Genomic DNA, 15,901 nt, shown 5'->3' with positions numbered 1-15,901 from the left:
AAATTTACCTTTTTGGCAGGTAAATCTAAATATTTAAACATCTTTCAGAGGTTTTATACATATCCTAGAGATCAAATCAATGCATTTTTAACCAAACAGAACCAAAATAATATATGAACAGCTCTGATATTCAACTTCGTTCTAGGTCTTAAATATCAATTCTGAAGGCAAGCCAATTAGACATTAAAAGGCTCACCATCATATAAAGTCTGTCAGCCATCTTAAGGTTTCTTAGGTAGAGCTTTATGCATTTTGACTGCACCATTATTCCTGCAAATACAATAAGCTCAAGAAGCAAGTCAGGCCTAACCTACTGAACATTTGAAACACTGCAGCATCAACACAGCAGCTGCTAGAAATTAAGACCTGAAAAACCTTACAGACCTTAGCAGATCAGCAGCTAACTGGAAATTTTAAAAAGACAATTAATACTTTACACTTCAGGGATGGGCAGCACTGCAGATTTCTGTTCTGGGCAGCTTGGCAGCATATACTCTGTATAGATTTCTAAATGTATTCATGTTATTGAGCTGCTAGACGGTAACAGTCCATAAGATCACTCTGAAGTCCGATGTAAACCCAACAGTCAGGTTTTTCAGTTAAATGACAAAAATTCTCTATCCAAGTCACATACAGAAATCCTTTGCACCTGACTGCATTTATGGCAAGGATGCTCCAAGGGCACAGACTCTGGAGGTCTGTGTTTGTCGGTCTCTCAGTTTAAAATCTGTCTCCAGGTCCTCGCTCAAAGAACACAGCACCTGAGGACACTGCATCCTGCTGACTACTGTGGAGGGAGGGAATTGCATTTTTGCCACCCTGCTCTGTCTGACTTGTCAAAACAGCTTTGTCTGGAAGCTGCAGAAGGGAGTGTGTCAGCACAGATCTAGGAGATAAAGAATTGCAGTGGCAGAATTAAGAGGATCATAGGAATACATTGTATAACATGTAATAAATAGGGCAATTCATTAAAGTTATTAGCAAATATGATTTTAAGACCTTCACGTTTTCATAGCGCATACAAAAAGACCACAGGTTGAGAGGTTGTTTGGATTATATGCCAATGATAAAACTATTTGAGGACATCTCAGCATTTTTAATCCAGTGTAAAAATTTAAGATTTCCTTAATAACAAAATTTGGTTTCCAAAAAAAGTTCGTCAGAAGGAAACACAAAAATGTGCTGAACAATCCATATGAGATTTGATAAAAATGTCTGCTTGCTGGAGAAAGAGACACGTAAGAGGGAAATTCTATCACCAGAATTTGTCACAGGCCTTTTTCACCAGGGTCACAAGTAAAGTTCCCAAACCAGAAAAACCTGAAGCCAAAACCTGGAAATTTGTGTTAGCCATACTGGCAGGGTTTGGATGGCAGAGGACTGGCTGCACGGGTCACCCCTGTGGTTCCAGACAGTTTGGAAATGGATGGAAGCAAACCACCATGCATCAACACTGCAGCCATTCAAACATAGTTAAAAAAGGGCCACTGGGGGCAGGGGATAGAGGAGAAGGTGGGGAGATGCACAACAGGAGACATGAGAGGGAACATCTGGAAATGAACACTATTGAGCATAGGGCTTGAGACACCCTCTTGGAAACAGGCACTTCATGGCACCTCCCAGAGAACTGAGGCACACAGAGAAGCCCATACCAGACAGATGAAACAAGTAAGAAGGAAGGAACAGCAACAGAAAAGAGAAATAGGCAACAAGTGGCAAAAAGGAAACTGCCATGCACTGACTCCACTCTCCCATGCCACCTGTCATCTCACCAAAGGGACTGAATATAAACTACAGTGAAAAGAAGGGGAGTGGAGACTAGGAAGGGAAGAAAACATGCCTGAAGTTGATTCTGGGGAAGGCCAGGGAAAGGCCTGCTCATCATCTTTTCTCTACAAATGTCTAAATTCAAACGATTCCCACTTGGGAAACAAAGGCTGCACCTTTGCACCTTCTGCTTCTCCAGATTCTTTCTTTACATTAATAGAGCATCTTTAGAGTAATTTCTCCATACATGTCATGACCAGTTTTCAATGCTATCCCATCAACCATCTTCTGCAGCTCTGCTCACAGAGCACTTCCTGATCATCTAACTACAGCTGTCTTACCGGCTCCTCAGCATCACTACCAGCTGGGGATAAAGACTGACCTAGGTTTGGAGTTTTATCCCTTCTGCACTGAAAGAAGTAATCTCATTCCTCAGCCTTTCTACTGGAATTTCAGTGGCTGTGCTAGCATAATGTTAGCTTAATATAAAGATCACACAAGAATGACTTCTTTGTGTCCCAATAAGAAATAGGGTTTTTTTCCATTTCACTTTATAATAAACACCCATCTACGCAGTCGGTGCACAAAGAGAAAGAAAAATCTTTCTATTCTGGCGGGGGTAGCAAAATCAAAGTAGAGATTTACAAAGTAGGTTTGACCATATATATATATTATATATATATATTGCAGGATGTGAAATCTCAACTTTCATAAAACGGTAATCACATGATCCCTTAGAGACAGGGAACAAACTTGCTCAGCTCTGCCACATAGTTTAGGTGAACTCAAAGTTTCATGGCTTCTGTAAGGCAGAAGGCACAGTCAGTACAGATCCTGACAAGTGCCTAAAGATTAGCACAGTGCTAATGGTCTTCCATTTGACAGCAAAATGCAGTGGAGGCAAGTTTCAAGTGTTACTGCATGCCCAAAGTGCACAAACATGGTGGTGTATGGAGCTACCACAGGTTCTTGCTGTGGCTTAATTTCCAGCACATAGCACAGGCAATAACTGAAAAATGCTTGTAAACTGTAGTACAGCAGTGGCGGGATGTCCTAAATTTTAACTTTGTAAAAGCAGCTCAGCTATTGCCCTTTGTTAGAATTAACTGCAACACTAGTGCATGACAGAATGTCACTCCAAACTTTATCAGTAGGGACAGCATACTTTGGTATTACACTCTTCATATATACACATATGCATGCTAAGAAAAAAAACTATTAGGATCCAGCCCTCTCTTCTAAACCCCCATGTTAATTATGCTCATTTCAAGGCATGCGTGGTAGAAACTTTTTAAAACAAATCTCCCATCATCAACTCTGCTTGTAGAATGAGAACCCACTTTTCAACCTGCAATAGCACTTGATCTGCTATCAAATGTTCTTCCATACAAATGAAGATGAGTTCTAATCTCTTTTCACTCATGCCAATACACTTCAGACCAACTTAGACAATCATAAAAGTCACACGCTATCTTGAGCCTAGAGGAAGTGATCCTCAAAAAGCAACCTGCTCTCATGGACAATCTCCCTTGGGAGTCTTCCAAGCAGATCCCACAACAGGCCAAAGACTGCTCTACTAAAGCCCATGGTTGTGACCCTGCTTTCTAACTTATTCCTGCTCCTCTTAAAAGCCTCCACCTCACAGTCATATCCCTAACAAATCCCTCCTTGCCTGTAAGGGTGAGGTCCAGCAGAGTCTCTCTCCTCAGTTCCTCAATGACCTCTGATAACTTCTTGAAGTTATCATCAACATCCTCCAGAAACCTCCTTCATTGCTTGTGCCCTGCTCTCTTGCCCTCCCAGTAGGCATTTGGATGGCTTAAATCTTCCCTGAGGACCAGGGCTGTTAATATGAGGCTCCTCCCAGTTGCCTTAAGTCTTTATTTTCTTCTTCCTGACCAGGCGGTCTGGGGCAGACATGCACCCTCATGTTGCCCACAGCAGTTGACCTGCCAGCCCTGACCCATATAAACTCCTGACTAGTTCATTGCCACCTCTAGGCAGAGGTCTTGGAGAGAGGTCCTCTCCCGAGCACATGCTGGAGGGGTGCATCACCCCTCTGTGATCGTGAGCAGACTAGGGCAAAAACCCAAGGCACCCTTTGATCGAGAACAGCGGACAGAGCTTGTGAGAAGCTGCTAGAGGCTCCAGCCTCTGCTAGCTTTCCCCTCCCAGCTACAACAACCACCCATTTTCCTCATAACACTCCCAGATAACCCCCAAAACCAGTTCTTAAAACATCTATAAGATCTCAAAGCAGAACCCAGAAACTGCCACACCCTTAGGCTGCAATGGTATCCAAGTTAGACAGTACATATAGACTTGCTGTTCTCCTCACATACTTTTGCCATTTCAGTCATTCCGTCCAAGAATCTCAGTTGTCACAGATTTCATGCAACTTTCTTATTAACTTGTATTTTTCTTCCCTACAGTAATGTCAATACATTACAATTTTTACAGTAAGTGACAAGTAGGTGCTGGTTACAAAATCTGGTGGAATTTAGAGCAAGTCAGCTAATACTGCTTAATTTCCTCTTTCTGGCAGGAGTGTCAAACCCAGGGAATGTTGAATTTATAGCCTGTTTCAACTTTTCAACTGATCTTAAGAAACCAGGGCCCCTTTAGACTCAACTGATCAAACTGGTTGGCATAAATAGAGAACAGGTCCATCTTACTTAAGTATATATATATAGTAGATTTTAAGTGTGTAATTTACTTTTCTTATTGTCACATATAAGTTCTTATTGAACTTATATGGTCTTGGTTTACTCTGGTTTACTGGTCTTGGCCTTTGAATACTAGAGGATCCACTACTATTGCTCTGCTAACTTCCAATGAGTCACCATGGGTCAGAAGTGAAGACAACTGTAACACTATTACACCAGGTTCCAAGCTCACTCATTAGTAAACTTCCAAGGAAACCCCACAGTGCCCCAAAAGGAGCTCTGTTCCTTATCATCTGATTTAAAAAAAAAATCCTTTGGTGATTTATCTGCCTATTAAGACAATCCTCTTCCCTTCAGCCTTTTCTACACTATAACAGGACTGTTAAGTCATTTGAGTGCTGTAATATTACAAAGCAATTATCTCAGATTTTCACAGATTTGAAAAACAAAACAGTTGCCAAGTAGCCTCACTATACTCTGCCTGCTGAGGGGCAAACATACCTCTTTTTGCAAAGCATCATCAGGTTGCGCAAGAAGTTGAACAGCTGCTTCCCTTTCAAATGTCTTCCCAGGGAATGGTGTAATCTCCAGGAGGGATGACAACTTGTCTATGGAGTGTTCAGCGACAGAGTTCAATTCAGAGACATTTTTATTTGAAAGGCCTTCCACCTTCACAGCCTCCCCTTTCTTTTCAGCAAAGTCTTCCTGGTTATCTCCGTCATCACTTGTGGAAGCATTGAAGCCATTTTCACCTGCCATCATCAGGCCCCAGTCAGCATAATCTGTGCTCTCCTTCTGCTCATGTTTGATGCCCATCTGAAATGGGTCCTCCTCCAACTCTTTATAATCATCAATGTATTCAGGTATCTCCTCAAGGCTGGGATCTTTGCCAAGCAGAGACAGCTTCTTCAGGCTACTCACTTCCTCAGATGGCTCATTCTGGTGTCCCAGAGAGTGGACCATGCTTGGGATCACTTGCCCAAGTCCTAGCAGCGAGGCTCGCCTCTGAGAAGGCCTCAGCACAAAAGTAAGATAGGACTTTACAGTTTCAATTTTTTTAGGTTTACAATTCTCTTCGTGTTGGCAGTTCACGATGTAACAACGTTGTTCAAACATCCAGGACAAGTCACAACCAGAGAGGTCACAACAAGCTGCGATGCAGTCGGACACTGACATGGCATGAGGAACTCGCATAATTTTAGTGGTTTCTAAGTTGGGAGATATTACTGCACCTGAGTACGCGGCTCCTTCTCTGCACTGCTCACAACTGGAACCTGAAACAACACCACGAACATAAGGCACAGCACTACAACCAAGCCACAATATAGTTTACTGTGACTATAAATGGCTTATCACAGAAAACAAGATAAAGACAGGTGGCACCCTGGTTAAAAAAGCTCATTTTCTTTCACTAACATCACCGCTCCCTTTTTTTCATCATATCCCTTTGCAGTAGTATTTGTACTTTGGAGGATTTTTCAGCATAGGATCTTGATATGTTTTGCAAACGTACCTTTTACTCCTGTGTCACAAATACAAATACATAGAGAGAAAAATGAGTTGCCAGCACTTAAAAACAAGAACAAAGCAGGGAACACACAGAAAAAAAATAAATCATGGGGTACCTTCATTACCCCTACAGCATAGTAAGCAAAATACATTTAAAAAAAAAACTTAAATAAGATGCTGTAGAATGTCATTGTTTCACTTGAGGTAGAAGGCAGCAAAAATCTACAAAGGAGAAAGATTTGTCATCTCATCTGAACTTCATGAAGAGTTCCTCACTCCAACATAATTGCTGGGCTTCATACAAAATCTGGATAAATTCTCAAACTTTTGCTGCTTTACCCAACAGTTCATGTGAAATCCCAACAGCTTGCTTCAGTATGGAGCATCTTTCCTTCATTCGTAGTGAAGTTGAAATCTTTTAGAATGACATCAGAATTAATTTCATAGCACATCACAGACTGAGTGTGAAGTGTTCAAAACAAGTATGAACCGACATCCTGTATATCTCAGTCAATTTTTTAACATCTTTTCTAGGTGGATTTTTTCCCCTGGTTATAATTGCTCTTCAGAACTTCTCTCTCTAAAATGCAACTTGAAAAACCTGATCATGCTTCAAGAAATAGCTGAGTAAAACCAGGACATTCTTCTTCTGGTTTTCAACTAGACTTGCTAACTCAACAAATTAAAACAAACATGTCACCATTGTGGAGCTAACAGTAACGAAAGACAAAGTTGACTCTGTCTGCTTTGCATTTCTGTTAATGTCATTAACAATTGAGTTCTGGCAGCAGCAACCTCATTATTCACAATACTATAGGGCAGTAGAAAAAGAAAAAGGCAGCTTGACTAATGAGTTGAGGGGCAGGAAAATGAAATCAAGGAGTAGGAGTAGGTTGGCCATAGGGGCTAGGTCTCCATGAGCCTTGGAGATGCAGGGATTCTCCTACACATGTGCTGTGTCCAGCACCACACTACAGTTCCCACCACATCTTCTGGGCTAAACTGGAGCACCATCCTTCACAAGTCATTAACACAGCTACTGAAATACCTGTGAGGTATCATGTTGCCTGGGATGAATGGAAGCTTGCAAAGTAAGTTAAGTTCAGCACAAAAAAATAACAAAACCAAAAAAACCAACAATCAAAAAAATTGTATTGCATACAGAGGGATAGAGTGGACAAAACGTTATGTTGGTTTGCAGAGCTGGCTGTGGAGAGTGAGGAAAAACATGAAACAAAACCAAATTTTAAAAAAGCTTGATGACTTGCAAATAGATATAGTCGAATAGGAAGATGACAAAAAGGATAAAGAGTTTCAAGTACCATTTTTTGACTCTAGTTGCTCCTTCACACAGAACTGGGATGCTGTCTCCTCTTCCACTTTACACTTCCAGTGAAAAAATCTATCCAGGGCAACATGCACTTGAAACCTATCCTGCTCTAACAGCCTAGATATGTAGTACCTTTATGTGTACCCGGGTGATGCCCAAGATTTGTGCAGTTTTTTCTTTCACATTGCATATAAACTTTTTCTCTACATTCCCTCTTACCTCCAACAATGTAAGACCCTGGCAGAGAATATGAATTGTCATCACAAGTCTTTCCTTTAAGTTGCCTGCACAACAGGGGAGCCAGAAGAGCTCTGGATTAAAATGGAGTATAGGAGTCAGGCAGCCCATTCAACCATTCTGTCCTTTTGCAACCATATCAATTTAGTTAATCCTGTAAGTCAGTGGAGGGATGAGAAACAGGCCTTTAAAAGGGTAAAAGAGGAACGTAATTCCGTGCAAATGTGCAATATTAAATCAGTAACAATTAATACTTCAGGAACAGGACTATTAATATGGGCTAGAAAAACTCCTTTGAGGACTGTTTTCATCCCCTCCCCTTCTCTACTTCATCCCTGAAGGAGAAAGTGACCAACCTGTTCAAACAAATTTGAAAGTTCATTATTTATTTGTTCAGAAAAGAATGACCAACAATTCTTGTCTTAGAGACAGGCTTATGCAAGTGGGATACTCCACAGCTCTAACCTCAGGACACACTTCAAGTCCTCAATGAGGTTCAAATCTCTCTGCCACATTAGTTACCACACTGCAGAGTGGACCTCCTCAAAATTAATGGTGCTCCATTAGCCATTGTGAGAAACAAGGCCAGTACATTCCTAAAATAATTAAACACTTGGAACCTAAATCTCACAAGCAAGCAACCTAATCACAGGTCTTAGCTACCTGCTTTTTCAAATTCAGAAGGCCTTGGTTTCATCCCAATAAAGAATGGAAAAAACATTAAACTTCTGAATTTCTGTACAGTGAGAAAATTATTTCCCTGACAACTCTAAATTAAATCTAACAGTGCAATCCAAATCTCAAAGTAATGAAAGTTTCATCTCTTGCTTCAGCTAGTCTTATACCTGAGTTGGAATGTAGCAACAGGTACTCAAGAAAGGATGAATTTAGCAGGCTATTTCAACCTCACACTAGGTGTGTGTACATTAGTTGTCTTCACATGGAAAATATATCTACTTAGAGTGAACTTAATCTGATCTCTAATTTCATATTCCCCTTCATCCCATCCAATCTCCAGTCTGCAATGGGCTCAAATAGGGGTAGGGAAGTCTATTTTTACATAAAAATTACTGAAAGTGTGCCATGTGAAAGGTCACATAGTAAAATTTGTGTCTGCTACACTATTACCTGCTGTGAGAGGTCATAGAACAGCTATTTTCCTTGTTAACTGAACTCAAGACATTAAAACACTGTTCTACTCTGACCAGTAAGAGCAAAAAAACTAGCATCACGCAATACTGTTTGCTTCTGAAGTACTCATTCAAGTTACCAATAGAAAGACTGTTTCCCTTTATTACAAGCCCTGAAAACCCTCTGGAGCATGAGCCAAAAGCCTAGAAGTTCTGAAAGTGTTCTCCTTCCTTTTAGCTGTACCGTTATGTCTGCAGTAGGACAACACTGACATACCCAAAGACCTAGTCAGGCAAGTCAATTACCCTTAAAAAGCCAACCCATACCCCCCACTAAAACCCTCTTAAACAGCCACATGGTAGAATATAGTTTCACTCTACAGAGATTCCTTCCTTTAATGAGGGAACGTCCACACCCTTTGAGCTGCATGCTACCACTCCTTCACACCTTGGTGTATGAGTCTGTTGATGTCGAGAGCCCAACAGGAACACCGCTGTTCCTCTGTCACAGCTGGATGGAGACCTTTCCTCAAGGGGACATGGAAACTAACTGCCAAACCTAACAGATGCTCTCCCCCATGCTCACACAACCATGAGCACTTGAATGATTTGGCAGCAAATATTCTTTAGTCAGTAAGTAGCAAATTGTGACACTGTACTAACACAAGGTTCATCACGGCTAATCACCCCAGTATTGAAACCTGCAAAGACAGAACTGCTCTATTTGTTTTCCCCAGCAGCAAGCAGTCCAACAAGAAGCAGAAAGAAGGGGCAAGAGGGAACATGCAATAGAGAAGAGCTCAGATTCAGACTTTGCACCAAGAAAAGTGACATTTGATCAGAATCACTTCCCATTACCTTCTTGCTGGCAGCACAGCACTGAGAGGGAGGTCATAAATCTTACAGCTGGACTGCATGGAGTTAGAAGCAGGAGACTAAACTGCACAACACCTGCGAGTGAAATTACCTGCCAATCCCTCTTTGAATTTTTCTTGGAGTGGATAATCTCAGAACAAAGCACACAATATGCACACATAAAGTATGAGAAAACTGAGAGTCAGACATAAGAACTCTTATATTTGCAGAAATGCATTTCAATAGCAGTATTTGCAAGGTCTGCCTCAAATACCAAATTAGAACATGCCTGCTCAAGATGAGAGCTAGACTGAATTGATTCCGAGGTATTGGATTCCCAGTTGCAAAGTAAACTGTTGGTTCTGTGCTGGAAAGCAACGTCTTCTATAGCAATGTCTTCTATCTCTCATAAGGAAAAAAAGTTATTTTCTTTTATACATTAGCATAAAAATAATAATTAATGGTCAGAATAATTTAAATGTATTTCAATATAAGCTGATTTCACAAATGAATGGATACAAGACAGTGAAATGAGATTATAAGCATTATGAAGAATGTCTATATGGCTAAATTAGGAGCTGCATCCACAGGTTTTGGAAGCAAATCTTTCAAAATGCATAAGATGGTAAGTGACAGAGGCATGATACACACTAATACCTATCGCCACATCCAGCTCAAGCATCCCGAGAGGCACAAACATTAGTCAGTGATAGATATCTGCATCCATTAGGTGATCTGCCTACTGTTCTAGCTTTGTTTTTCATTGTTTTATGTGCAAGGTTTTGGGAGTTGGGGGAGGGAAACAGACTGCAGGGATGGCTTCTGCGAGAAGACACCAGAAGCTGCCCCATGTCAGGACAGAGCCAGTTACAAAACAGACCCACAACTGGCCAAGGCTGACCCATTTAGGGATGGCGACAGCTTCTCTGTGATAATGTATTTAGTAAGGGACAAAACACCTGGCACAACAGCAGCAGGCAGGAGAGAAGAGTAAGAAAACATGAGAAAAAACATCCTGTATACACAAAGGCCAGTGAAGAAGGGGGAGGAGGTGCTCCAGGTACCAGTGCAGGGATTCCCCTGCAGCCTGCGGTGAAGACCAAGCATGTTGTCCTCCCGCAGTCCATGGACATCCACAATGAAGCAGGTATCTACCCTTCAGCCTGTGAAGGACTCAACCTCAGAGCAGCTGGATAAGCTCTGAAGGAACTTGTGAACCCACAGAGAATCCAGACTGGAATAGGATCCTGGCCTGAAATGCAACCCCATGAAGAGGACCCCACACAGAAACACATTTTCCAGCAGGATCTGTGGCCCAAAAGGGGATCCACACTGGAGCAACCTGTTCCCGAAGGATTTTCCTGTGGAAAGGACCCATGTTGAGCACTTCTTCAAGAATTTGAGCCCATGGGAAAGGCTGTATGCTGGAGCAGGGAAAGAGCATGAGGAGAAAGGAGCAAAAGAGATGAAGCACTATGAACAGACTGCAACCCTCATTCCTCATGCCCTGAGCCTCTAAGGGGAAGAAGACAGAAGAACTGAAAGTGAAGTTGAGTCTAGGAAGAAGGAAGAAGTGAGGGGAAGGTGTCTTTACATTAGTTCTTTGTCTCAGTTTAAGGAGACTGAAGTTTTTTGTTAAGAAGGATGAGTTATGAGGTAGACCAAACTCCTCTCTCTCAGCAATTGTAAATCTGAAATTAAGAGGCTCCAATTGAAGAAGTATGGAAAAAGGAAGAAATAACAACCCTTTATTAAAGAATATATGTATATTGGCAAAAACGGCAAAAGAACACAAAAACAACTAAACAATAATCCTGTACCCAAAAGTCTCCTTCAAAAAGGAAACAGTTTGATACTTCTCTGTCCTCTAGCGCGACTCTCATCACGGTGGGCACTGGGGGCTGTTGGACCACTGGAGGAGCAGAGCCTGCAGTGCTCGGTGTTGGTCAGCAGAGGGCACTGCTGGGCTCTGGCAGTCACCACTTCAGGCCCCGGTGCATGGGAAAAGCCGACAATGGAGACTTCCCCCCCACCACTGAGGAGGTGAAGGGGAAAAAAGGGGAAAAGGAGGGCGGGTTCTCTCCCACAAAACTCACGATGTCTGCAGCTGGCTGTGGTCGGGACTCCCCCCTTTCCTTGCCAAGCACAAACTCTCTGATAAACTCTGAGCAGGCCCAGCTGGCGACAGAGCAGACCGCAGGCAAGAGGCCGGAGAACAGCCAGATGACCAGGCCGAGAGCAAAAATGGCCTCAGAGCTTTTCCAGCACACACCTTGCCCCCATTAAGGCAAAACATGAAGTGTCCCCCATTGCAAGGAGAGGAGGAGAAAAACTCCTCCCCCCTCCCTGCAGTTTTGGAAGGGCCATCAACCTGGAATGCAGGTCTGCCAGCTAATTCTTTCGTACAGTCAATTACCCCTTCCCCCTCCTCATTCAACCTCCTTCTCTTACAGTGGGACAGGGGAAAGGAAAATTTCTGCTTGGATTTTTAGAACAAGTAAACCTATGATATTCTTATTTCTCATTATCCTACTCTGATTAATCAACAATAAATTAAACTACTTCCCTATGTCGTCTTGTTTGCTATTGACTGTAATTAGTACAGGACCTCTCTGTCCTGATCTCCATCCATGAGTTTTTAGTCATATTTTTCTCTCCCATCTTGCTGAGAAGGGGAAATGATAAAGTGATTTGCTGAGCACCTGACAGCCAGCAAAGATCAACGTACCACATTCATGAAAAGCAGTCAAACACTATTAGTCAAAAGCCACCATGCACAGAATAAAACCAAATAAATGTCACCTAAACAGGACAGAGTAGCCCATCTATATTTCTTCTGACTAGAGCATATTCTTCAATATCCTTCCAACAATATTCACCAGTGAATCTGTTTCTCTGTTCTCTCAGCAATGAAATGTCAAGCCTTCCTTTCCTATATAAAGTCAGTCTTCTCATTATTTTAAATTAAAACATAAGATGACTTGGGTTTTTTTAACAAAAAGTGGCTCTTAAAAGCACAAGTTCATGTGCAGAAAAAAATTGCAGAATGAACATCCAGCAAATTCCTGAGCCTGAGTAAATTCACCTTAAAGCCTGCACTAAAAAGAAGTCCTTTTGACTTAAAAAAGCTGAGCATCTACTGATGTATTTCAGCAAACATATCCTGGAAATCAGCAAGAACCTTCCAGTTTAATTAGAGTAAATATTAATTGGATTAAAAAATACTGCAAATTATCAAGATGGAAATAAATTCTTACATTTTTATTAAAATAATATGAGATATTAGATTATATTATCCTCTGAACACTGTGTGTTGGTACCTAAGATACAAGGAGAGGCTTGAAATACAGCCAACAGTCTGAGAGCAATGGTCTTATTCTCAGATAAACCAAGAAAGGATAGCAAATTTGGAGCTAAAGACTGATAACTTTCTATATGCATGTGGAAGATATTCTAGTCTGCTAACAATTAACAGTATTATTAAAAGCATGAAACTGTGACATTCTCTACAGGCAAAATCCAGTATTTACTGCACATTACTGTCTTCTGTTGAAGTTGCTGTGAGTTTTTTTCCAAAGATACTAGTATGGACCCTACAGCAGGTACTCAGTATCTCATAGGAGAGCATTTTATTTCTAAAAGGCATACTTGTTTACTACAGCAACAAACACTTCAGCTCCATGTTCTTCTCAAAGAAATTGGCACTATAAGATCCTCAGGGTGATCTTGATATCTACTTTGAACCAGATGAGAGCACAGCTATAGTTAATGCCTATCTCTCCTCAGCTGTAGGTTAATACCTACCCCCCTTCACCCAACTTTTCCAAATTCAGTAGTCAGTTTAAGCCTTAGCACATTAAGCAAGGCTCTCCCTCATGAAACAGCCCATCCTGTTTTTACTTTAAGAGAAGAAAGTCAGATAACTGTTATTTTCTCAATTCCTGCTAATATGGATGCTGCCAGTATCTCCAAAGCCAGAATTCAAACACTGTCTTTTAAGAAAATAAACCCCACTTCTGCAAATACTTTTCTGCACTTGCCATATCAAAACTACCTGCCCCAGATTAAGTCTCTCTATGATACAGTGGTAGCACTAAGAATTACTATCATTCTGCATCTGTCTGATTGTGGAAATAATTTACCTATTCCTGTGGCTGAAGCAGAAATTTACAGGACTACCCTGTGGTCCTTGGTGGGAAATATATGTTTGTAGGGAGGATGATGAGGTGACAGATGTGAACAAATGCATTTATGCTTCTCATATATCAACCATCGTATGACACTTTGGAACAAAGAAGTAGCTTAGAATACAATCAATACATCATTCTTAAATTGCTGACCTGAAGAGAAATAAAAGGAAAACGCTTTAAACTTTCCCACTACCCTTTCTTGTACCATGGATCTCCCATGAAACAGCCTGCTGAAACTGGTTCCACACAGCTACTCGCAATTGCCTTCTTCCATTGCAGTCAACTGCCAGTTATGAAGCTGTACCTTCTCAAAGATTTTTGGATTGAGAAGTCACAAGATTCTCCAGTTCTTGCCTTATCTGTATTTCCTTCACAGCTGTATGCACACTCCAGGAGCATATGCTTCTCTTCTCTGGGTGACTCAGACACACAAGAAGTAAACTCCTACCTGTTATTGCCCATAGGAGCAGGCAGAGGACACCAGGTCCGAATGCCATACTGCACCACGAAGGCAGTGACAACCGCTTTTTCATGTGTGTCGAAATTCTGGGTCTTAACGTCGGTTTCCTCTTACACTGTTTAGTTCCCTCCTGTGTCCATCAAGCACTGCAACAGACAGCCCAGGAAAAAATAGGTCAGATGTGAGCATTAATTAGAATGTCACAGTAACAGACAATAGACAGTTGACATGCAGGCTTTATCATTACTTCCTGACTTCTTGATGGATGACACAGTAGATCAGGCAAGCTGAAGACACAGAACAAATTACCTACCTGGAAATCTCTTTCTCTTTTCAGAAGATGCAGAAACGTCCCAGAAAGATTTGCGTGCTTGGGCTACTCTACCTCAAAACTCACACAAATTCTGTTTGCAGTTATCTATCCAGTCCCTGGTTTTCCTCTGACTTGAAACAGAAACTAGCATGTACCCTTAAATGAGGAATCATAGACAGTATTGTTTGTGCTAAAATCCATGCAGTGTTAAGGTAGCTCTTGAGGCAACCCTCAAGCTGTTCTCCCTCAGCTACCAAGGTAAATGAAAACAGACACTTCTCCAGAATTTCTAGGGAGACATTCCTTGCCATGACACTAAATTCTACAAACAAGGTAGACTAAGCAACAAATAGAGGTAAGGAATGAATAGCTCAAAGCAACATTATTCATGCAAGAAAAAAAGCTAGTTTAGCCAAACTCACCACTCCCGCCCCTGCTGCCCCAAGGATCTTAGATGGATGCTTGACCAAAAAATATTTCTGTAAATGAAAACACAGGTAGTGATTTTTTCAGTGAACAGCCCTTCTCAAGGCAGAGTATCTCAGTCAACTCCCTTTGATGTTCATTATGTGACTTTCATCTTTCAACTGCCTGTATCTACATACGATGGAAATGCTGCTAACTGGATGCTCTTGGAAGGTTCCTTACCACACATAATTTTATATGATGAAAGATCATCTTGTTCTTTTTCCCTTGCAAAAGAAGTTACTTAGATGTGCTAAGGCTGACTGAACTAGACTAGAAACCCTAGCAGCTCAGCATTTGGACTTTTGCTCTTTGAGAAGGGATCTTTTCTAGATGGCATGTCTGTAAAGCACATGAGCATCTGGACCTTGGTTTGCAACTTCTGTGACTGACCGCAGCTTTTCCAAAGCAAGCCCTGTATTTATCTCAATACAAAGGGGACCAGAGGTTGGCAGTGTTTTAGAATGATAGGTGTTGTTCTATCAACAGCTGAGTGGATCCACTGATGTGTAAATGTTTCTCCCACTTATTCATTAAAGAGTGTGAACGTCTCCCAGAGCTAGCCAGACCAGCATGCACACAGCGAATAGGTGGCTCAACCCAATACAGAGCATAAAAACTGAACAACTAGCAAAAGAATTCTGAAGAGAGTAATGGGCTTGAGCTAGCTTCAACCCACATGTTCCTTCCCAGTGTTGCAATGGTGAGCTTAATATAGAGACTAGTAATGGGAATCACATTAGTATTATGATAGAACTGTATACTGCCATTGCTGTGTTTTGCCAAGCATAAAGTACATTTGCATTGTGATTTCCATATGCTTTGTGTTGCTCCACAAAATCAGAAATCCTGTGTCACAACAAGTATCTCCAAATCAGTAAATCTGATATTAAACATTTCATCGACTACACATGGAATATCTAAAAGGAACTGGTCAGAGCATACTGGACTCTGACAGCTTTTTCTCAAGCTTGTGGTA

General features: G+C 41.4%; 1 protein-coding gene across 1 annotated transcript in view; it reads right to left on the bottom strand.

Annotated features, from left to right (window-relative positions):
- Positions 1-14,280, bottom strand: part of KIAA0319 (KIAA0319 ortholog) — a 42,156-nt gene extending 27,876 nt beyond the window's left edge. The window contains exons 1-2 of the mRNA XM_018077723.2: positions 14,133-14,280; positions 4,935-5,707 (exon numbers count right to left, since the gene is read on the bottom strand). Of these exons, the coding sequence (XP_017933212.2) occupies positions 4,935-5,707; positions 14,133-14,217 (858 nt within the window). The 5' untranslated portion in view covers positions 14,218-14,280. The remainder of the gene's footprint in view (positions 1-4,934; positions 5,708-14,132) is intronic.
- Positions 14,281-15,901: the final 1,621 nt, after the last annotated feature.

Source organism: Manacus vitellinus, unplaced genomic scaffold (genome assembly GCF_001715985.3).
Source record: "Manacus vitellinus isolate BGI_N305 unplaced genomic scaffold, ASM171598v3 scaffold_39_pilon, whole genome shotgun sequence".
Lineage (NCBI taxonomy): Eukaryota > Metazoa > Chordata > Aves > Passeriformes > Pipridae > Manacus > Manacus vitellinus.
This window is presented reverse-complemented; position numbering and strand designations above follow the sequence as displayed.